At 41.8% G+C, this 23363-nt stretch overlaps 2 protein-coding genes across 4 annotated transcripts in view; both read left to right on the top strand.

Moving 5' to 3' along the window:
- SLC38A2 (solute carrier family 38 member 2) overlaps positions 1-23363 on the top strand; it is a 350401-nt gene that overhangs the window by 190151 nt on the left and 136887 nt on the right. The gene's annotated exons all lie outside the window — the stretch shown is intronic.
- SLC38A4 (solute carrier family 38 member 4) lies at positions 951-21867 on the top strand. Of its 3 annotated transcripts, none has more exons than XM_075494543.1 (16): positions 951-1013; positions 5131-5361; positions 6275-6365; positions 7628-7743; positions 10792-10865; positions 10995-11087; positions 12725-12806; positions 12899-12981; positions 13076-13134; positions 13526-13804; positions 13923-14002; positions 15113-15213; positions 16194-16318; positions 18957-19101; positions 20091-20188; positions 21570-21867. In XM_075494543.1, exons 2-16 carry the CDS (start codon positions 5243-5245, stop codon positions 21669-21671), a joined length of 1647 nt encoding a protein of 548 aa, XP_075350658.1. In that variant the 5' UTR covers positions 951-1013; positions 5131-5242; the 3' UTR covers positions 21672-21867. The 3 variants fall into 3 exon arrangements, with proteins under 3 accessions (XP_075350658.1, XP_075350649.1, XP_075350642.1); XM_075494534.1 differs by lacking the exon at positions 951-1013 and adding an exon at positions 3299-3645 and having other exon boundaries at positions 5136-5361; XM_075494527.1 differs by lacking the exon at positions 951-1013 and adding an exon at positions 3299-3645.

The raw sequence follows: 23363 nt of genomic DNA, 5'->3' as shown, positions 1-23363 counted from the left end.
GGGGGGACACCATGAAACGGCACACCACAGCCGGTGCCGGCAGCAAGCAGGCAGAAGTCCTGCTCGCAGTGGAGTGGGGTTGGGTTCCCACAGGTTGTCACCCAGCCTGAGCTAAAGCAGTCTGAAGTGCTCTGCAGGAAACTCTAAGAATTAAAAATTACATCCCCTCACTTGCCTTCCTGCCTTCACAGTCAGGCCAGTCTGAGGGCTTTAATCACAAAGCCTACATGGGAGAGAGAGCTGGAGGGTTGTTTGGTTTTTTTAATTATGGTCATTATGTAATTGGATAAAAGGTTGTAAATTCTACAGTATGAGAGGCACATCACATGTAATGAAATACTTCTCCACAGGTCCATATTGCCGTTAAATGAATAACATTTGTCACTTGACATATACCTCCACAATCGCAATTACAGTAAATATTTCATCTGGGAAACTAAGGCACAGGGCAACCAGCCTATTTGAAAGCACACACTTCCGACCAGTTCCTGCCGTGCACACCTCACTGCAATTGCAAGACATAGCTCTGTAGTCGCAGAGATAAGAGCAGTGTTGGAGCCCTTAGTTATTTCTCCCAGACCCTGTTTTCCAGGCTTATTACTATTGTGCTACTGCAAGTTTAACGCACACACGTCGTTCAAAAATCAAGACTACCAAATGAAAGCATGATCAAGCCTGGGTGAAGCATTCTGCGGATATGCATTTTGTAATAGTGCTAAGCTCAGAGAGCAAATAGCTCTGGTGAGATGTTTGCCCTCAGTGTGCTCCAATAAACTGATTTACCTTTCTTCTTTTTTTTTCCCTTTTTTTAAAAAGAGCTGACGCAAGTTTGTCAAAGGGAGTTGTTGGGGTGTAGCAGCTGTTGATTGGTTCGTCTGATACACTCCCATTTGTCTTTAAATCACTGTCCAACTGCTCTAGGGTGCACATGAGCAAACTTTTCATTACAGGTGCAATTCCTAAAAGATATAACCTGCTTAGCAAGCAAGCAAGAGAACCTGCTTCAGTCAGAGGTAAACCCAAAACTTTTTTTCTTTACAATGTTTGATCAATGTATTTTAGACACTGGCCACATCTTTAAAAATTGAGAATTAGAAATGTAATTAATCTGTAAATATAAGTTAGTGCAATGTGAAGGATGGGCTCCTTGAGATTTACTGACATGGTAATTTATGTTGGCAAATATCTTCAGTATTTCTTCAGGAATGAAATTTAGTCTTTTTTTTTTTTTTGTACAGCAAATCAAAACATAAGCAAGCAGAGAAGCAGCAAAAGGTGTTTAAAATCGACCAGGCAATTAAGAAATGAATGCTTGCTTGCCTTTGCAGCCCATGGCTAACTTCTGAGAATTTTTTTCAAGGCTCTGGATTTACTTGGCTAACAGTTCTGTAAATATTGAATTTGTGAAAGCAGGCTTTGCATTTTAATTGTTTATTTCACAGTGACAACACTTATTTCATTTTGAAATAGCTGCACAGACAATAATATTATAAAGTCACTGTCATGAAGATGAAGAATCTGGCAAAATCTGCTAAATCAGATACCGTGGCGGAGCTTACAAATCTTGATACTGCAAAACCAATGAAAATGTTAGTCATATCTGTGACCTGGCATTATTTGCCCAATGGTCGTCCATTCTTTTAATGTCTTAACTGCAGACTGGACAGAAATCAATAACGTGAAATCAGATGCCAAAAATTTCACCATTTTCTGAATCATTGCTGAAAACCGTTACTTAATAAATGATGCAGAACAGTACCCTATACTTGAAGAGAAAAACAGTTTTACAGGGATAAATAATTTCCCTCTAATGATAGGTGAATCTCTTTTGCAACCAGTATTTCCATTTCAACACCATATTTTAAGAAAAATCTTTTCTGTTCAGCCAAATGACACAGGAGGCAGCAAAACCATCGTCATACTGAAGCCAAGTTTAAGGAACACTGTAGAGCTAAGAGATTTTTCTTCTATGTAAACATAAGGGGAAAATGTCTTGATTTTAACTAAAGGGAAGGAAAAAGAAGCGGAGAGCTTTTTGGTTACTTCCAAACTTACAAAATTCCTCTGTACGGAAAGGAAGCCAGGCAAGTCACGATGGGTTTGAATGCCTAAAACAGGGTTTAGGCACCAAATTCAGAACTCTGAAGCAGAAAGCATTAAATCCCAGGGAAGCTAAAGCAGATGAACTTTGGTGTTTCTCCTCCGATATCATGTGCTAAGCTTCTGGCAGGGCTCAGGCCTGCCCGACCTTGGTGGTCATGCTCTGTCACGCCATCACTGCCCTGGTGCCTGGCCATCACCCAGGAGCAGGAGGTCCAGCCAGCACGAACCCCTGCAAGGGTGCAACCTGTCTACCAGCCCTGGCAGCGGGCTTGGGCATGGAACAGCGTGCAGCTGTAGCCAGCATTTTATTTTAAACAGAGGCACCTAGTGCATCCCCCTTTTTCTAAATAATATCTCTAAATAACATCTCTAAAAATAATATCTCTAAAAAAGGTTGAGCAGTGACCCAAGAGGCGCAGGGATACCCCGCTTCCTCCTCAGGTGAAGGGGGGGCAGCTCTGCCTCTTCTGCGTTACTCGTGGGGAGCACGTGCCACCAGTACCTCAACGTCCTCCCAAACCCTTCAGGACCTGCAGCGGTAGGAACCTGAAGAAATGGATTTCCACCAACTAAGGACCAGCTCTGCCAACTTCTGCTGAAGTTCAAAGGCACCATTGGTTGTAATTACAGTTATTAGCGATTGCAGGATTCAAAGCTAATACCGAGCCTCTTCCATGGGTCTCATCCTGACCACATTTACGCCATTGGCTTTCAACTCATGGTTTGCAGACCCCTTGAGCTCTACCAACCGCTTCCTAAAGAGTGACAACTGCAAGAAAACAGGTTCTCAACAGATTTAATTTTGCCACCTGAGGCTTCACACCTTCAACAGAAGACATTTAGGAATTCACAAATTAAAAAAATAAAATAAAATAAAATCACTGCTTTATGCAGTAATTCCACAGCCTCTTGAGATGACACCCATAAATCAGATTACTCATGTAAATGTTTGACAAGACAATGTCCAGATGATTCTTATGCTGCAACATGTATTTCCAGTCAATTTTTTCTCCCCTTTCCAAATTGTGTTTGCTGTGCTGCACAGACTTTCCTCCTCAGCCTAATCTCTGGGTAACTTAACTCCTGGCAACTTTTTTGCTTACTCTTCCCCTGTTTCCCAACTCTTTGAAGATCTGTATTTTTTGGACTGCCACTTCTGGAAAAGATGTTTCTCTGACAAGCGTTAGGCAGATTTTACTCTTTACCAGAACAGGGCTAAGTGCAGTCAAATTTGTCTGCCTGACTTTTATACCACAGATTAAAAATAAGCATCAAGAACTGAAAGGACTCTGTTCCTCAGACACGGCAGCGTCTGCGTTTGAAGATGGTTCTGTGAATGAAACCACAGTTGGGAGGGCTCCATTGGGGTTTTTTTTATTATTTTTTTTGTCTCCCGGAGTTATTCATATCCCGAGCAGGCAGAACCCCCCGGCCGCTGGAATGCAAGTGCTGGTGGCTCTGCCTCAATGCCCGAGTCACTCGTCCCCTCACGCACACTCCCCGCGCGGCAGCTGAAAGGAGTAAACACAGCCTCTCTCTCTGGTAGGAAATCTCCTAATGCACTGTGATATTGCTTTTCCTTTTCAGTTGTCTGGTCTGGGTGAATGTTTGTAGTAAGAAGCAAGGAAGCTGACTTTAATTTCTGGCCTGGGGTTAGTTTTAGCCTCTAGGATTGGTATTTAAAGTTTACATTTACATTTTAAGCACATGCACTCTAACATTTTGCCACTACAAATACATTTGTAGATGTTCTTAAGAACAGCATGTGATCAGTAGCAGAGGATAGCGAAGGTCCGGTCATCCATAAATGCAAAACCAGGAGAAAGGCTATTAAATAATTGCAGGTTTAGTGTTACAAAAGGCCAGACATAGAAATTATTTGTTGCAGTGTTTTCTGATATTGTTATCACGCAGTGCTGGGCTGCATTTAGCATATGATATTTATGAAAAATGTAATGGATCCAGCTAGTGTGCCTGATTGCAAGGTAGCAGGTAAAGTGCCAGGAGTCTGCAATTCTGGCCCCAGGTGTGCCAGCAATGTGCTACCTGGTCTGTGCTCGCTCCCTTCACTGGTGTGCCCCTTTGTATCCTCAGCTGTGAAACGGAGATATAAGATACCTCAAGGAATATCTTTGGGAAGGGAAAAGTATCGTAAAACTGCAACATTTCTTGCACAGTGTTTTCCTCTTGATTCTGGGCAAGAGCAAATGAATGTAAATGTGTATCTGCAGATGAGACTAACATAAAGCTGCTGAAAGCCCAGAGGTGAAGTCCTCTTTGTAACTTTGGTTTCTACAGTTTCTTTTGGTCCATATAGAAATAGAGAGCTGAGCATTTATTCATATGATTTTTAAAAGGCAGGAATTTTTCTAACAAAGGTAAAGACAGCCAGTCTTATATCCATGTAATAATCCTGTGTGAGACAGAGCTTCTAGTCATGGGGCAAGTAAGAAGTAAACACAGATATACTCAAAACCAGAAACTGCTATATCAGAATTGCACTTCTTAATTATCAAAGAAGTGATCATACAGAGATGCTCACCTCTGTCAGATCCCAGTGAAAGGGACAAATCTTAAAAACATTTAAATCTGTGGCAACATTAATCTTACAACAAATGATTCAAAACACTGAGCGTTACCCTTAAGAGTATGTACGTTTTGAAGCAGTGGTAGGAAAACCCTGATGCTCTGCCTTCATTTCTAACAGCAGGCATTTCTGCATCACCATCCCCTAGAAATTCAAAAGCAGCAGTTCAAGAAATTATTTTCTGCTGGCTTGGTAATTTTGCCAGATGTTAGGCATCCACTGTGCATCCATTGGCCCCTGCACTCTGTACCATTTGAAGGGAGACAGAAGGGCCAAGTGCTGGCACATAAAGGGACATTATGCTTGCCCAGAATTTTCCCAGTCTGCAACAGTTTCCCCTCTTAATGCTATTACAAAGAACAAACACAGACCCAACGATTCACACTGGTTTATCTAATTTGAGGAAAACTCTAATGAGTTTTGTTGTGTTTTGTTTGCAGAACAGAGTGTTCTGGCAGTCCCCGCATGGTAGAGAGGACCCGCAAGCAGACGGCGCGGTGCTGTTTACCCTGAAGAAGCGAGTGTGTGTGCTGGAAAGCGCTGACCGCTCTAATGGATCGCATGGAGCTGCAAAAAGTCAACATCGAACTTGATGATCAGAGCAACAGTGGGGAAAGCCTCGAAGACAACTACACGGAGCTGGTTGATTCGGAAAAGGCTGCGATTAGGAGGTAAGCGTTGAAATGGGAAGGTTGTTTTGTTAAGGCTAGAAAGCAGTAATCAAAAAACAAGCTTCACTAATGGCATCTGGGACTCAAAACATTTCCTAGGTAATACGTTGGAATTAGTGTGATTGTTTCGCTAGCGTTTTCCCACAGCACAGACCCTCCCTGCTCTGCGCCCTGGAGGACGGCGTGCCCAGCACAGCAGGGGCAGCCCGGGTCCCCCTTGCCGGCCACTGCCTGGAGTGACCTCTGCAGGCTCCCAGCCCCAAGCACCCGCTTGGCAATTTCCAACCACCCCTGTCAAATAGTACACGTGTAATTTAATACGCGCTCAGGGCACTGCAACCTGAGCACGCTGCCTCTCTGCTTCAGCTCTGTGGGAGAGGAGGAATGCTTTCCAGGGCAGGGTATGGAGGGCAGCAGCTCAGTGCTCCAAGAGGGACAGCCCACACTCAAGCATCTCCAGCAGGACCCACCATAGCACCAGCACCTGGGTGGCCTGCGAAAAACATCTCAAAACCAACCATCAGCCTCCAGCTCTCAGCTTGCTGAACCCCCCGGCGCGTATCTCCAACAGGGTAGTTGCAAGGCGTTTTGTTCCTCGGATGTGAAGTACGTGCTCGGCTTTCGCACGCGGCTGGCAGTAAGGAATTCTTACTTTCCAACATCTACAATCGGATATAATTTGAAGATTACTGGGTTTAAAACTAAATTCCAAGGCAAAGCAAAGATCTATTAAACATGCCATTGGACATGAGAATCTTACAGGAGAAAAGAGGGTTTTTTCTGAATGATTTTTAAATATTCATTGCAATGTCAAAGGAAAGTTTCCACTAATGACAAAAGGCACTGCTTGAACATAATGTGTGTCATAAGCCTTATCTTTTTTTATCATTTTCTTATTTTTCTTTGTGTTCAGTCCGTTTGCTAGTGATGATGCAGAAAGTCAGAAGTTCCTTACAAATGGATATCTGGGTAAAAAGAAATTGGAAGAATATAATGAAGAATATGTAAGTTTTATTCATTTTTAAGAGTAATTACAAAGTAAATCTTATTGACCTGAATCTTTTCCCAAAAGTTTCAGTAAACAAAGTTACTTTGGAGCTTGATCAACACAATCTTGGCTTTGGAAGAGTAAACACATTTTCTAACAGTTAGTGCAGCAAACCCTTTCTGTTGTCTTGCAAGTAAAACTGGGTCTTTACTTCACAAGTAATCAGAAAAATTCCTCAGATCATACCTGGACTTCAGTAGCACCCTTGTCATCTCACTCGAGATGTTCAGCCGGTGGGGGTCTGCACCCATATTTCTGACAGGAGATTTCGTGCAGACAAACTTTGTTACTCCTATATCAAGGTAGAGCTGGGCCTTACAGCGTGCACGGATATATTGTTTGTTTCCAGCACCAGTGTAAATGAATCCACATCCCTTTAAAGTAGGGACATTCATGTTTGGCTTTACAGTGCTGAACATTACACGCTCAGCACAACTATTAGGCAACTCCATGTGCAAATGGAAGCACAGCACCGCTGTCCGGGGTGTGCGTGTGGGTATCTCTCTGCTCAGGATTTAACTTTATTCATAGTTTTCCTGAATCTGATGCAAAGAAAAGCATTGTTTTATTGGTCGTGTTACAGGTTTTATTAGGATTGTTCAAATAAAACCAAAAAGTATTATTTGTGATTGCAAGCTAAAACTGAAAGCCATATACCCCCCTTCCCTTTCCATTTTGTGGCAGGCGTGACTCCTTCACACACCATCCCCCCTCTCCTAGTTTTTTGTCCTCTCCCACTCTCCTGCCTCCATCCCAAGCCACAGAGCGCTTCCTTCTTTTCTGCCCCAGACACACTTTTAGTTCCCCAAAGAAAGAAGAAAAATTCAATAATCTGTTGGATTAGTTTTAAAAAATCATCTGAATTTTTTAAATCAATAATTGGGAAATCTGTTAGATAGCAGCATGTATTTCTATAGAGGCTGGCCAACACAACCAGTTGTGGCTATGTCACCTCAGTCCCCTGTCGGGGATGTAGCCCTCCTTCCCGTCGAGACAAGGGGAGAGTGGGAAGAGACAAATGCCTACCAGCACAGCTGGCTTTGGGGGTAAAAGAGACTTGTTATGGTGGTAAGCACCTATGGGCTTAGGAACCTTGACAAGGCTCCTCCTCTAAGGATCAAGAGAGCAATACAGGGAACACCAGCAATGAGGATAATTAGTCTGTTGTGCTCAGTAAAATGGACGTTAATTGCCATTTTCTGTTCATGCTTCCAACAGCACCGGGGTAGAGCTTCCTTTGGAATGTCCTCGTTCAACCTCAGCAATGCCATTATGGGCAGCGGCATCTTAGGGCTCTCCTATGCCATGGCAAACACGGGAATTATCCTTTTCGTGTAAGTACAGAGAAAGAAAAGCAAATAGAATATAAGCAGTGGGCTGGACCTAAAGTTTTTGTGGTTAGAGAGGTATGTTAAGCTTGTTTTGTTAGCTGAAAAGTTTTGTAAGATCATCTGTAAGGAAAACATTTTAGCTGCACCGCAAGGAACCATCCACTGCTGACAAACCTTCTTTTTTTTTTTATTTTAGCCCTGTTTTATATCAGGAACACAATTGTGAATTGATACTGTGCAGTCAAAAACCAGAGGGGAAGAACAGTATACTGATCCTAAAATAACAACAGCAATGTTGCTGGTTCAGTATAGGAATTCAACAAGGGAAATAAATCACCCATGAAGTATATATTTACATCATCCCAACTATCTAATCACTATGTAGAAATGGAAGAAGAATATTCCATATAAGTCTGGAATAGCAGCAGGCTTTGAATGCAAAGGCATTCACAGATTTATTCAGATTTAATGTTGCTCCCTCCAGTCTATTTGTACTCAGTGTGCACAGACAACAGCAATGGTATGTGGCTGCCATACAGTACCTATACAAAATGAGTTTTGATAGACAGTAACAGATAGCCATGTGAAGTTTTTTAATCTATGGCTAACCTTGAAAATGAGAGAGACTGTACAAAAGAAAAGTTGGTTTTCTTTTTTTAATAACTGATTTTAATTTTAACTGAAGCTTTAACTTTAATCCCCCATGAGGCTGGAATAAAGCATGACAATAGGCCATTGTTTTACATTACTGAAATCTAACAAGCCTTTAAATCAGGTTGCATGGCTCTATACAGCTTCTTTCTTCTGGAGATTGTGTAACTACGACAGCAACAGCATTTGAAATGCTACATGTAGCTTCCAGTTGCTAAGAAACACCTCCTGTTTTGCCAGTAGAATTTTTAACTGAAAATTAATTGTAGATGCAAATGCTGTCCTGGATAAGTACTTCTCAGCACCTGCGCTCAAATGGTTTAGATATAGTATTTGCAGTTACACAAATGGAAGCCGGTTCTAAAATTGACTGTATTAGAGTCTGAAAAAAGTAGGATTTTTTTTTCTCCAACTTTCTCTGAGCACTTGTACTAACTAGTATGGCCATAAATTATCACTGGAAAGAAAACTGTGATACATCAAGCCTTGCAAGGGGAAAAAAAATTGCCTTTGTAATATGTTTATTCTTAAGGCTCTGTTCATTCACACAGGTGGCTAAAAAAATCTGATATGAGCCTAATGACATTAGCTCTGTTGGCAGTGCTAAAGCAAGGAGTGATGCTAAAGCAACCCTATGGAGTCTTATACAGCAGAAACAAAGGACGTCTCCACCCCGCAGCTCATTTTCTTTTCTGTCATACTTCCATACTTTCTGCATGAGAACATTCTCCCTTCTGGTGGAGGAAGGAGTTTTATTTAAAAGTATAAAACTGTGTGGGGATATTGTTACCCCCATGGTATGCATCCACTTCCCAAAGGTTCCTCTATTTTCACAGGTCATGATGTTAGCGTTAGCGGGACAGAAAAATCCCACCTACTACATGGAAACTGCTGGACATGAATTCTAATTTAGACAATGCTGGCAGTATCAGCTACCTTTTTCTAATTTACTGTTCTCATGTTGCCCAAGTGCTCTCATGCTGGAAGATGTTCTACAGGGTGAAGGCGGAAGGAGGGCTCCTAAAACCCAGAAGCTCTCCAGAACTTCCCATTACATCCTCCTCTCCCATTGGGCAGGTTTGCAATGGCATGGAGCACACACTAGAGCATCTCTTCTGCTGCCTGGCATGATCTGGCAAGTGCATCCAGGATGGCTGTGGTTTACCATAGCTCATGTGCCAGGACATGGAGACCATGTCTCTTAACAGCAGCTGCATGGGTGCCCGTGATCAAGAAGGATGCCATCTTCGCAGGATACACTGCAAGCTCAGACACAATCCCCCCCTTTTACCATATTGCATGAGCTCACAGCATGAGAGACAACCCTGCTTACATGAAGTCTGTAGTGTTGTCTGTCTCTCTTGGAGAAACAAACTTGACAGAAAAGTGATGGTCTGGTGGCCATCACCTGGCCCCAGGGCCTGTGTCTCCTCTTAGACTGTAACTCATGTATGAACTTGGCTGTCAGTGTCTCCCATATCTATACCAAACCGTGTGTTCAGTGGAGTGGAAGGTGTGGGCACAACCTTCTGTTCAGCCAGGGAGTAAGGCACATCGGTATTTCCTAGCTCTGTCATGTTATCATCGCGTACCCTTCTGCACCAACACTTGTGCAGGCTGATGACAAGATGGTTATGGTAATAAGATATGCTGCCCATGGTGTTATGCCCTGAAAATGTCGTACAAAGCTACATTTTTCACCAGCAGTTTGCAAGAGGCAGATAGCTGAAATCACATAGGATGCAAATGTTGTGTGGAAGGAACATGGCAATAATCAGAATTAACAAATTCAGGCACCAGTACCTTCAAGCAGACTAGGTTAGAAGAGTATGCTGCAAGTGCTCCAAGAGCAGGTTTTCCAGTGTCATGCCGTGCTTTAGCATTATGCAAGATTTCTAATGTACTTTGCAAAGTGAGCATCTCAAGCTAAACTCCACAACTTCACGATGACATGGCAGAAGTCAAAAGTAGTGACTAGCTAGGAGCTGGCAGTGAAGTTGTCACAGTCATGGTTTGGGGGGGGGGGGGTGATAGCTCTGAGTAAGGAGAGAGATTAAAACAAGAGGTCAGTGAGCAGGTAAGAGACCAAAGACCTGATTCTTGCATAGAAATCTGTTTCCTTTAGTAGGGTCTTGTTAAGATGTAGGATTCTGTCCTTGTGGAATAACACAAAATTGGCACCTACTTGGACTTAAACAAGCTTTGAGGAGCTTCTGGCATGTATAAGGTGCAACTGCACTCAAAAGTAAGCTACAGTTGATGCTTACTTCTTTATTTAGCACTGGGAGTCCAAAGCACAAACTTATTTACACATTGAACTTCATGAGAATGAGCAAGCATCCATTTAAATTAACTGAGTGTCTTTGGTGTCCTGATTCTGATTTCTGTTTTGCCTTGCAGAGTTCTGCTGCTCAGTGTAGCAATACTGTCACTCTACTCGGTCCACCTCTTATTGAAGACATCAAAAGAAGGAGGTATGAGGATAAGGCTGCGACTGACAGAGTCCCTACTGCATGCATGTATTTTACCTTGGAATGCAATTCATCAAGTGTGTCCAATGCAGTGGCCCATGTTTCTTTTTTTGTTTTGGTTTTTTTTTTCAGGATCACTAATATATGAAAAACTGGGAGAAAAGGCATTTGGCTGGCCTGGGAAGTGTGGTGTTTTCATTTCGGTTACAATGCAGAACATTGGAGGTAAGGGGCAAAAGTTTTTAGAAAAAACATTTTCTAACTTCCGATGCTTTTCTACAGAACGTAAGTGCTTTCCTCTGCTGTGCTAAAAGGCATCAGAGATGAGCCAGGTACAGTATACACTATATTGTAATAAGGAAGGGCAGGAGGAATTCATCTTGCCTTGTTTCAGCTATCTGACACTTCAGTGTCTGGTGAAAGCTAGTTGCCTGGGATCTCTCCGTGACCAGTGAAGAGCCTTCAGTGATGGCTAAAATGGCTTGGCTGACTGTCCTTGAGGACTTGGCCATTTCTTTTCACTGAGTACAGTTTAGACTAGGCGTCATCTGCTTTAACTTAGAAAAGATGAATCCCACCTAAAAGGAAAAGCACATGGTCTGACTTCTCCATAAAAGAAAGGCTCTTCAGTAGTTCATTTTCCAGCTGAATTCTCTCCTTGAAATAACAGCTGGGTTGTGATCTCTCTAAGATGTTGAGTGTTTAAGAGTGATTGTTGAAAGTATTGATCCACACGGATACTTCCTGTGAAATATCTATCAAGTAACCTCCATCCTCTCAGAACAGGAGACTGTTTACTTACCGACACAAGCAGTAGGGGTAGGACTGTGCCTTCATGCAATAAAGCTTATTTCCTTTTGCTACCCTGGGAGAAGCCTTTTAGGACACTGGAAAACACCATATCTGAAAGCTATGGGGATTTTGTAATTTTTTCCAGATTTCTTAAGGAGAGGTAGTTGAAATATAAATTAAATGCATCATTGGTCAATTAAATGTGTGTAGATTTTTTTGTGATCTCTCTCTTGGAACTTGGTATGTTTTGCAAATCTTCATCGACAACTTTGCTACCCGGACAGAGGTGGTTCATATCTCTCTGCTACAAGAGACTTTTTTATTTTGTTCATAAAAGATCCTATTCCATGGTCTTCCTTTCCTTCCTCAAGCCTGGATATCAACTGTGGTTGAATTCAGGAAGGGAGTATGCTTCCCTGTTAGAGAAGAATAGCTGTTCCTCTAGTCCAGTGGTTTTCAACCTCTTGTCTAGATGGATCCATAGGTCTCCAGAGACCTCTCTGTGGCCAATGTAAAATAACTGGAAAAAGCATGCCTTCTGGCAGTACATTTAAATGAGATGTATAGAAGTCCACCCTTCCATCAGGAATCTTGATAACTTGATACCTTGATATCTTTTTTTTTATGTATGGAGTAGAGTATTGGAAGAAAGAAGCTGAAAATAGAAGGGAAAGGATGAAGAGATTAAGAGGCAGTAACAACTAAAGTTACTACAGAATCTGGATGGACAGTGTCCATTGGAAAACCAACATTTACAATGGAAAAGCAAAAGGAAAAGTTAAGAGTGTAAATTCATCAGAATAATGATTTGAGCCTGTTGTTAATTCAGTAATAACTATTGTATTCTAATACTGAATGCTAGATGTCATTCAGGACATGCTCATAACAATATCAAGGGAACATACCATCTATTTAGTCACACTGTTATTTGAACAAAACTCATTTCTTTATTTTAACAAAAACTGTTTTCCCAAAACAATGTTTTTCATGCAGCATTAATGTTTTTTAAAACAATTTTTTTGTTGTTGGAACTACAGTTTTCTCTGAAAGTGCTTGTTTGTTTTTTTCAGCAATGTCAAGCTACCTCTTTATTATTAAATATGAACTTCCTGAAGTGATCAGAGCATTTATGAAACTTGAGGAGAGTTCTGGGTAGGTACCTTTGCCCAACCTGAACCTCAGATGAAATTTTTTCACTTTGATGTCAAGGATAATGATTGTTATTTTTTATTCTTCCTCTTCAGAGAATGGTATCTAAATGGGAATTACCTCGTCATACTTGTAACAGTTGGGATTATTCTTCCCCTCTCCCTTCTAAAGAGTTTAGGTAAGATTAATGCCCCACTTAACCTCATTTCTTATTTCTATTAGGGCTGTGAATTTATATGTAGCTGAACTGTATTTTTTTTCTTGCTTCACAGGTTATCTTGGTTATACGAGCGGTTTTTCGCTGACCTGTATGGTTTTCTTTGTCAGTGTGGTAGGTGACTGGGTATTGTCTCTAAGCAAATACAGAGCCTGTAAACTGTGCAACGCTGTTACATTTCTTACCATGACAATTTAGTGGGGATGTTAGAATAGCACCTGCAAGTGAATCAAATCAACAAGCCTATTGCAGAACGAAGCCAGAATAAAAAAGATCAGCCTAAAAAACAACACTTGAGAATAAAAAATAAAGCAGGACAACAGCAGAGGCAGAGTAACAACAAATACTTGCAGGAGAAGCAGAAGTCATAGCACTTGGTTTCTTGTTCCCACTCTTTCCCCTCTCTTGTCTGCGTGCCCGTTTATATTTCTGTTGGCATATCATGGGTGTGAGTGTAACCTCCTATGGTGGTGCTCTTCTGATGACATCGCCTACTCTTTTGTAGGTAATCTTCAAGAAATCCCAAATACCCTGTCCTCTGCCCATCATGAACCATGGGGTTGAAAACTGGACTGCCACCAACAACACAGTGCCAATGCACCTGGTCATGTTACCAAATGAGTCTCTCAGTTCTGGTGTGAATTTCATGATGGACAACACAGCTGGGCACTTGCCGGGCCTTGAGGAGCCAAAAGATGCCTCCCCCAAAAGCGGTGTAGAATATGAAGCACACAGCGACAGTAGTGACATGTGTCAGCCAAAATACTTTGTGTTCAACTCACGGGTAAGGGAGATTTTGCAGAATTTGTCTTTAGCCATTCATACCACAGCTAAACTGCTGCCTGCCAAAAGTCAGAGGTACAGCAGTGACCATTCTTACTAATGGGAGCTTTATTTTACAGACTGCCTATGCAATACCCATCCTGGCATTTGCATTCGTATGCCACCCTGAGGTGCTACCAATATACAGTGAACTGAAAGAGTAAGGTTCTTAAATTTTGTCCCATACTTCCAGTTAACCGTAGCTAGAAATCACTTTCTATGTCTTCTGCCTTGATTGGTGGTGTGTAGACACCCACCCGTTAATGATTTATTGCATTCCATAGTAAGCAGATATTGGCTTTGCTTTGACCTAACAGTCAGATACTGGTGACAGAGAACCACTGTTCAGATAGCCGCATTGATCGATATTTACTTAGGAAAGGAGGAATCTGGACAGTTCTTCGAATGATGTGAAATATGCTGGGGAACTTGGTTGCACTGAAACAGATAATTATGGTTTCTAAAAATATCTTAATGAGTTCTGTGTCTGGGTCAGCTGCTGCTTAAAGTTTCTTGGGATGCCATTGGTTTGGGTGTTTTACATGGGCTCTTAAGCCAGACTATTTTGCTTATCAAATACACTTGCTTAAATCAGCACAGAGTTGACAGTTGGGAAGGGCTAAGACAACACATTTGTTCAACAGTGAGAATTACATTCCAGGAGGTTTTGCTGCAAAACTCAAGGAGGCCAAGACCCATTACCTCCTATTTCAGCAGGTTTAACCTCAGAAGAAATAAAAATTCTCAGATGACTTGGGAACCTGCTTCCGGGTCATATATGCCGAAGATTTTCTTACACCAAATCTTTAACCAAAGGATTTCTAAAGAAAGGTTTTAACCTGCAGGAGGTTCTTGAACCTGCAGAACAGCCCTCTGTAGATATAAGGGTATGTTCATATAGAGCTGACTGGAAGCTCTTGTCTCTTATTATTACCAGCCCTGTAATTTTAGCCACTCCATTTTTTATTTAAAATACACCATTTGAGATGGATAGTATATAAATAATGATACACAAAATAACATGGCACATTTCTATGTTGTCACTAAGTAAGCAGTAGAAATGGAGTTTCAACATACTTTTATAAGTCTGTGCTGTTCTGCATAGAGCTGCGAAGCTTCAAGTAAAGAGCTCTGTATAACTAATATAGTTGCTATGAACTTACTAGCCAGTGAGGGGATGCCAGTAGACCTATGACTCTTCAGAGTACTTCTTGTACAAATAGAGGCTTTATAAGAATAGCACTGTTACTCTCTCTCTCCCCTACTTCAGTCGTTCCCGAAAGCGGATGCAGAATGTCTCAAATATCTCCATCACTGGCATGCTTATCATGTATCTTCTGGCTGGCCTCTTTGGATATCTTACCTTCTACGGTAGGTCAAAGCCCTGTTCTCTGCAGAATTTTCCCTCTCATTTTAAAGCAGGTGAGGTGGATCTATCACACTGAGGCTCAAGTGCTCATGTATTTTCTGTGGGCCTGAATCCAGGTGTAAGCATTACTCAAACATAATACGTAGTGTGTAACCTCCTGAATAAGTGGTGGGACTTATCCAGCTGTCAGGCCACAAGTTCCTCACCTGTGGGAGACTCAGGCGCACCTACTAGGGGCACCAGTTGCGTGTCTCTTGGTTTTGTGAACTCGGACAACAAGCTGCTGTAAACTTGGCTCTTGGCAAAGGCCAAGAGTGACTGTACTAAAAATACTCTAGTGCTCACCAGTTTTACATGACACTATTAAGTGCTACCCACCCCGGCTCTGACGCCACTAATTCAGCTTCACCTATGCTGAAAAACAGGTGCAAATCATTCTAGTGTAAAAAACATGGATGAGCTAGACTAACCAGCAGGTAAACAGAGTAGCCCCTGTATTAGCACACCGTTTTATGCAAACACCACCTCTTTTTACCTCGTTAGTTCCTCCGTTGCAGCAGAGAAGTGAATGACACAGCACAATCTGCTCTCTGTCGCTGGGGCAAGAGGGCTCTGCCCAAGAGCTGGGACACCTGGGTGGAGGTCGAGGGATCTGTTCCCAGTTCAGTCAGTTGTTTCCCATTTCATATCAGAGAAATTATTTTTAGCTCAGGTTCCACATTTTCTTAAGGACTTTGAGAAAGTCATTTGAGATACTGGAATACAAAGGATCACCTCAGAGCTGTATTACCCTCATCGTCTCTGAATGACGGACTTGTATCGGTCATGCTGGGAAAATTCCTCTTTCGTGCCTAGCCCATAGCACGTATCTGATGACAGCAGCTGGGCCAGAGCTAATCTTATCTGGCTGCAGTATAAAGATCCTTTTGCATGTGCAGATATTGCTGAAGCGATTTAACTCCTTTCTGCTTCCTTTTCGTAGGAGAAGTTGAAGATGAGCTACTCCATACATACACCAAAGTGTACACCTTTGACACCCTTTTGCTGTCAGTTCGCCTGGCAGTGCTGGTGGCTGTGACCCTGACCGTGCCCCTTGTCCTTTTCCCTGTAAGTAACAGAGCTGCTGAAGCTGAAATCGGGGCTAGCCTGTATACACTGACTGTATGTACTAAGCACAGACAGACTTTAACATTGAAGAAAAGTAAGCCTGAGTTTTTATTTGGGAGGGTCTGTTTTCTCATATGCAGTTTGACCAGAGGAAGGACCTTAGGTAGTTAGGGTTGCAAACTTTGAAAGACTGAAATAAATCAGTCTTTATAAATAAATCAGAAATAAATCAGGAACAACTGCCCCGTCTCTCTCTGGCTCTCTCTGTACTATATTTAACAGAGCAGCAGTGTAAGCACTGCAGACTTGGGGATGTACTGAAACCACTTACGAGATTTCCTAATACAGGCATAGGCACCTACTGTAGCATCCAAACTCAAGAAAGACACGTGCAGCTGAGGCCACGCGCTGTGCAGGACTGCCAGACCTGGCTGCCGAGGTAGAGAGGCAGAGGCCCTGCGCACATCTTGCGTACCTGAGTCTATGGACGAGGGAGGAAGCTAGGTGACAGGAAAACCATGCAGTCAGGACCCAACCACATAGTCAGATATCTGAGCAAAGTTTGGAGCCTCTAGGTGCTGTTCACAGGGAAAAACACAATACCCACAGTAGCAGGGACAGCAAGGCACAGCTAAACAAACTGCTCTGCAGAGGGACTGACCCTCCTCAGGGACCCACCTGAAGAGCAGACCTCCAGGCTCCTGAACATACGGGACTGTCCCTTGTGCCTTCCCTGAGCTGCTACGCAGCAGGGTAGAAAATAGTTGATCCTGGTCAGTAAGTTTTGGGAGGCTGGTGTGCCATTTGTATGGCATGTACAAGCCCAGCATCAAGCTGCCGGTGGCTTCCCAGCAGCCTGCGTCACACTGTAGCGTTCCCATCTGATGGCAGCAGTAATCCTGGGGTCCTGTCGCTCTGTTGTCCGAGATGAAAACACGAGCCTTGTGTAGGTACTGTTTCCAGGCTTGCTGACAAATACATAAGAGCAGAGATCACCATTCAAGGTTGTCTACAAAAAAAACCGTTCTGGTATAAGGCACCCAGAGTGATCTGTCCATCTAGCTTACAGAGCGGGCTGGTGCTCTGCCTTAAATGTCGTGTTTCAATCAGTGACTAAATGCTTAAATTAGTCTTAACTAACTGATCATTATTCATGGGAAAACAAGCTAAGGGCATTGCAAAAGCCTCTATCTGTCAGATGCAGCATTTTGCATTTTTAGCTTTCTATATAATCATTTTTATATCTGAATAGTGTGCAAAGGCTTAGCACATACCACAGCACTAATTGCTCTATTAAAAGAACTCCCAAGAAAATATCATTTGCTTGTAAGCCAGCATATCAAACCATTTTATATGGCCTATCAGGACAGCCAGCTCAGCTGATCTTATTACTCCAAATAAGCAGTATAGTTGTATCAACTACTTTTTTTATGAACCACCACATTTGTATTTTCTTAAAGTAGTCAGAGTTTATTATTTTAGAAAAAAAAAAGAAATCATTGTATTGCTAAAAAATAAAATTAAATATAGATCTATGTACCATTAACCACTGTAAAACTTCAGTTTGATAGTTCCATTTTAAGGCCAATGTCACAGCAGGAATAACGCACAAGATGCTGACAATAAGTGAACAGGAATGCAGGCAGCAGTTCTTTGGTGGAATAAAGCTGTTTTACACCAACTCAGGGACTGGACAGAATTTTTGCAATCCGTCTCCATCTTCCTAATATTGGCTCACATCAACCTGAAAAACATAAAATGCAAAATTCACGCTGTGTTTTCAAATGATGGGCTCCAAGTCTGACAGCACTCCATACATTTATTGAATTGCCAAACTCATCCAGAACCAGCTGTCTGTTATTTTAAAACAACCAAACAGAGGTGGGTTTTGAGCTTTTTTCAGTGTAAAAACATTTTTGTTCAACTTCTACATTTCAAGTCTTTTAAGTTAATCACGGTACTTCAGAGTAACACTATCTCCCGCCACCAAAGGGCTTTGCTGTTGACCTTTTCCCTACTTACCATCTTTGCTGATGAAAAAGCAAAAAAACTGTGTTGTGTGAGAAAGTCAGTGGAGCAAAAAGGATCCTCTGCAATAGCTTTTAGGATTATAATTTCCAAGTGGTATTGAAAAATATGCTTTTATTTTGAGAGATATATGTATATGTGTATATTTAATGGAAGTAAAACAACAGCTTGCTCTTTCTCTCACAAAAGTAAATGACACAACTCCTGTGGGATTTTCAGAGGGATCAGGTTCAGGAATACAGCAACTCATATTTCACCCGTGCATTTTTTGCTGCTGATTAGTATTCGTAGTGGGGGTTTCTGGGGGGTGGGGGGGTTGCTGATATTAGCATCTTTCAGTTGAACAGATTTCATGTCCCTGATTTTACACCCTATTTACTTGCCTTTCTTCTACACTGCAAATATTTGAGTTTCTGCACTAAACTGTGAACCTAGTTCTCAAAAACCTACATCAGAGGGAGATTACATTAAGGGAATCAAAGATTGAAAACACATTTCTTCAGTCAGAATTTCTCACAGCAAAAGTAACTAGCATAGATCATTTTTAAAAGTGAAAAGCAAAGATAAAATAATTGCTGTTTTACTTTCCCTGCCGGTTTGCATCTTACAGGTCCGTTCATCTATCAGTGCGTTGCTGTTTCCCAAAAGGCCGTTCAGCTGGATAAGACATTTCCTGATTGCAGCAGTAATTCTTGCTTTTAATAACCTGCTTGTAATTTTTGTCCCAACTATTAAAGACATCTTTGGATTTATTGGTAGGTTTCATAAATACTTTTTGTTTACTCTGTTAATCCTTTCCACACCATATTTACATTCATGGACTGAATGACAGTCTCAGTTTGGGTCTTACAGTAGAGTAATATAAACACAGATTAAAGTTAAAAGGGAAATAAAAATTCTCAAACAGCTGACACAAAGCTAAATGCTACCCAACTTCGTTGCTACCTTGCATGAGGCACAAGGAATCCAATAATCCCAGTATAAAAACTGGTAACAAATTCCCGTTTTGATAAAAATGGGATTTAGTGCTTGTGGGGGAGAGGGAAATCACCTTTGTTTTTCAAGCATCTATAGCGTGGACAAAATGTATTGACTTCCAAACTGTGATGTTAGAAAAAGGAGAAAAGTGACACATTTCTTTTGAAATTCACAGTTCTCTCCCTACCTCTTTCTTTTGGTCAGTTTTGGCCTCTGACCAAAGAGGTCCATGAAGAGCCTCCATGCTTGGAGCTGCTTGAGGACTCGGGGATGCAGCTGCCCTTGAGAAAGATGCCTCCATGGGGTTTCTGCCTTTTTTGTATTTTACACTCCACACAAGCAGTCAGTTTGCACCTCTCTGGCTTTTACACCTGGGCCACCACGCTGGGCCCTGCCAAGAGGAGAGGAGTAGGCACTTCCAGGGCACAGCTCATCCGCCCTGTTTTCAACACCTGCTTGCCAGGGTCGTCACGCCCTGGGAGTGCCTGTCTGTCCCCGCTTGAACAGCTCACATGCGGACATCCATATCACAGGCAGCCACACCAGTTCGAAAAAATCCTCTCGGCAACGAGTGCCTGTTCAGGCCCTGAGCACTCAAATGGGCATTTGGACATATACAGCTCTGCATGAATGCTGCCTATGGAAAGAGCCCTTTGTGCAACTGGGCTTAGAAGAGCAGCTGCCTCCCCACACGCTCTCTTTTGCAGGTGCACCACGCTGCTTATATGTCAGACAGCATGGTACTCAGCTCTGCTTTCTCTTCCAGGTGCCTCTTCTGCTACGATGCTGATTTTCATCCTCCCTGCTGCCTTCTACCTGCGGCTCGTTGAGAAGGAGCCCCTGAGGTCTCCCCAGAAGATCGGGGTAAGGGAGCTGGCAGCAACTGCAAAAGGAGGGATGGGAGGGTGTGTGCTTTCCGATGGCCACGAATACTTGGCCCTTTGACTTGCAACACCCAGCAGTTGATTACCAATGGTAGTGTCTCACTCAAAATACAGGTCGGGCAGTGGGATTCACCTTAGTGTGGAGAGTCAGGCTTCACAAGCCAAAGCCTTTAGCATCCTACTGCTACTGATACACAACAGTAAGTGTCTTGGTTAGTGTCTCTTAAATCACTAGAAAAAGGCACTTATTTAATCAAATCTAAGCTCTAGTTAACATCTGCACTTGTATAAATAACGCCTAGGAGCTGTTGGTTCATGCTAGAAGGCCAGCTGTGGATGAACAGGAAGCTTTGAGGTCAAGGTTAAGAAGGAAGTTGTACTGCAGAGATAATTAAGTAATAGTGAGTTCCCCACTGAGATAGATCCATACACCTACAGGACACATATACGAAGGTCTATCATTTATACACAGCATGTGTTTATTTGTCATGCCGGACTGCCGCAGCAGTACCTTTCATCCTGAACATCCATAGCTATCTGCACATTTGACAATATCACCAAGGAGATGTCCTTTGAAAATTTAATCAGAAAAGTTATTGATAATGTAAACAGATGTACATATATACACCTATAAACATGTTCACAAAAAACATGGAAGTGGAATTTCAACCGATACATATTGCAAGTGTAAAAGAAAAGGTTTGTTATAATAAAATAATTTCTGAGGATTACTTTTGCAGCTGTTATTATAGAGAGACTGTGAATATTTGTTCATGTCTCTCTGTTCATTCTTCATGTTGCTGTGTGTTAGGCACATCTAGAATTTCACACCCTGCACTGACATCACGTACAATATTTATCTTTGTGTTATTGTTAAGTGTGGACAGATTACGGTAAACTAAAGCCCCGCTAAAGCAAAGGGGGAATGTAAGCATCTGAATCACTTGAATATATACAGAAATGCCTTCAGAGGAGAGAGATGGGCTTAGCTGTTTGTCTAATAAGGATGAAAAGGATTAACTCTGAAGCTGTTTTTGATATCAGAGACAATGATGATTCATTGAAAATTGGTCAGTTTTAAAGAAAAAAACTGTTCCTCTGTTATATTTTGTATTATTTTTCATAATAACAAAGTGGGGTTTTTTCAGGTCTAGTCTTGTAAAGCCTGGCTCTCTTGGACTGAAATTCACACAAGACTAACTTTAATTCACGTAGCCCTATATGACATTACTTGGGCCACAGAGAATGACCCAAACTCAGGCCCTGGGTGTTACATAAATGCAGTTCCAGTGGGACAGTCTGTGAACTACTGTCTGCTCAGTTGCTTGTTTTAGTAATATAATTTCATTTTCCAATTGCAGGCTCTAATTTTTCTCATACTTGGCATAATCTTCATGTTTGTGAGTATGACTCTTATTGTAATGGACTGGATTTACAATCCCCCAAGTTCCAGACATCACTAACCTGTGGAGACAACCGAGTGCTTTTTATACCATAAATATTTGTATTGTGTGCTCCAAAGGGCACCTAAATGGGACTGTTATTCCTAGCTAGTAACTGCAGTATTTTGAAGACAGTTTCTGGTAAGGTCACTAGAACCCAATGGAGTCTACATCATCCTTTTCATTAAGGATTGTTATTTATGCATTAGCAACCTGAGCTTAGCATTTCTGGCCAGGTTAAATGAAATGTGTGGTGTGGATGCTTTCTGTTTTCAAAACCAAAATAACTGTGTACATAGTCGTCAAAAATAGCTTGGTGTCACCCTTTTCAACCTCTCCCGTCATGCTAATAACCACAGTTCCTAGAGCCCTGGAAAGGTAATGGCCAGCAAACCAGCTAGTGCCTTGTTTTCTATCTGAAGCTCATGGGAGTGGCTGCCCAGCTCCAAGAGAAAGGGTACGGTTTCTGTAGGGGATCTGAAAGGTGACTGCTCCCTACCAATCTGTCTATCAGAAAGGTGACGGCTTTGACAAGCCAGTGGACAAAGCTGAGCATCAGATTTGTTGCCCAAATTCGTCATCCTTGGCAGGTGACTGCTGTCGTACAGAATAAAGCTCTCTGGCACAGACTCTGTGCTGGGGCATGTGCTTGAAGAACAGTTGAGCATTCGTGTTTTGTCATTAAAGACGCCTGTGCTGGAAATGTCAGGCATTTCTGCTGTGGGTTTTTTTTGTTTTCTTTACTTTTTTAATTCTTGTGTGAGCTTGCATCACTGAACAAGTTGTATCCTCCATAGAAACTTGTCTTCCATTCTCACAGGAATTTAAGGAGACCACAAGGTGTGGCAAAACACCCTATCCAGTATTGTTCAGTACTTGTGTATTTGATAAATGTTCAGTGCAGGAAACTGTAATTTGCTATATATAAAAATATATGTATTTATGTACATAATTTTTTGTTTTCCTCTAGTTATAAAAATGCTACCCTGTGGTAAATGATTTTTGAAGATTTTTTTATGTGTCACTTTGTTTTCATAGCCACACACTTAATATTGTTTTGAAGAAAATGTATTGGATTCGTGGGTTTGTAAAAGGTTCATTTTTATTCAGCACTGTTTGAAATATACCTGTAGCAAGCCCTAACTGATACCTGTGTAAAAACACATTCAGATGTTTACTACTTACGTTACAATAAATTGCAAGATGTTTTCCTCTTGAGAATTTTTAATATGTGACTCAAAGTTCTGTATTACCATTGTAAACCACAAATTTGGGTAACTTGCTCTCTTGCTGTACCTTAGCTTGTCTATGCATACACTAGCATTTAACAACATACATAATTAAGCTATGCAAAGGAAAAGACATTACTGACAATCTCAAGTGTACCATGCTATCCAGCTGTGTGAGACAGAAAAAAAAACCATTAAGTTCTGTATTATATGGATGCTTAATTAACCATCAGTACCCTCCAGACTGTGACTTTGTCTATGCTGTGGAGTACCCACTACATATGCTCTCTGTACGCACCAGGGAAAAATAGTCAGAGAAGTCACGTTAACCCCATAGCAGAGGGAATGAGTGGGAAGGTGCGACTGCTGGTTTTAACACGCTTACACAAATCCAGGCTCGTGTAATTGGAGTATTCATTTTCCAACTTAGAAATCTGTTTGAGTACAAACCTGTGAACTCATAAAGCACACAAAAGTTGGCTCT

Source organism: Mycteria americana, chromosome 1, assembly GCF_035582795.1.
Source record: "Mycteria americana isolate JAX WOST 10 ecotype Jacksonville Zoo and Gardens chromosome 1, USCA_MyAme_1.0, whole genome shotgun sequence".
NCBI lineage: Eukaryota > Metazoa > Chordata > Aves > Ciconiiformes > Ciconiidae > Mycteria > Mycteria americana.
The sequence above is the reverse complement of the archived record's forward strand: the minus strand, read 5'-3'. Positions and strand labels throughout refer to the sequence as shown.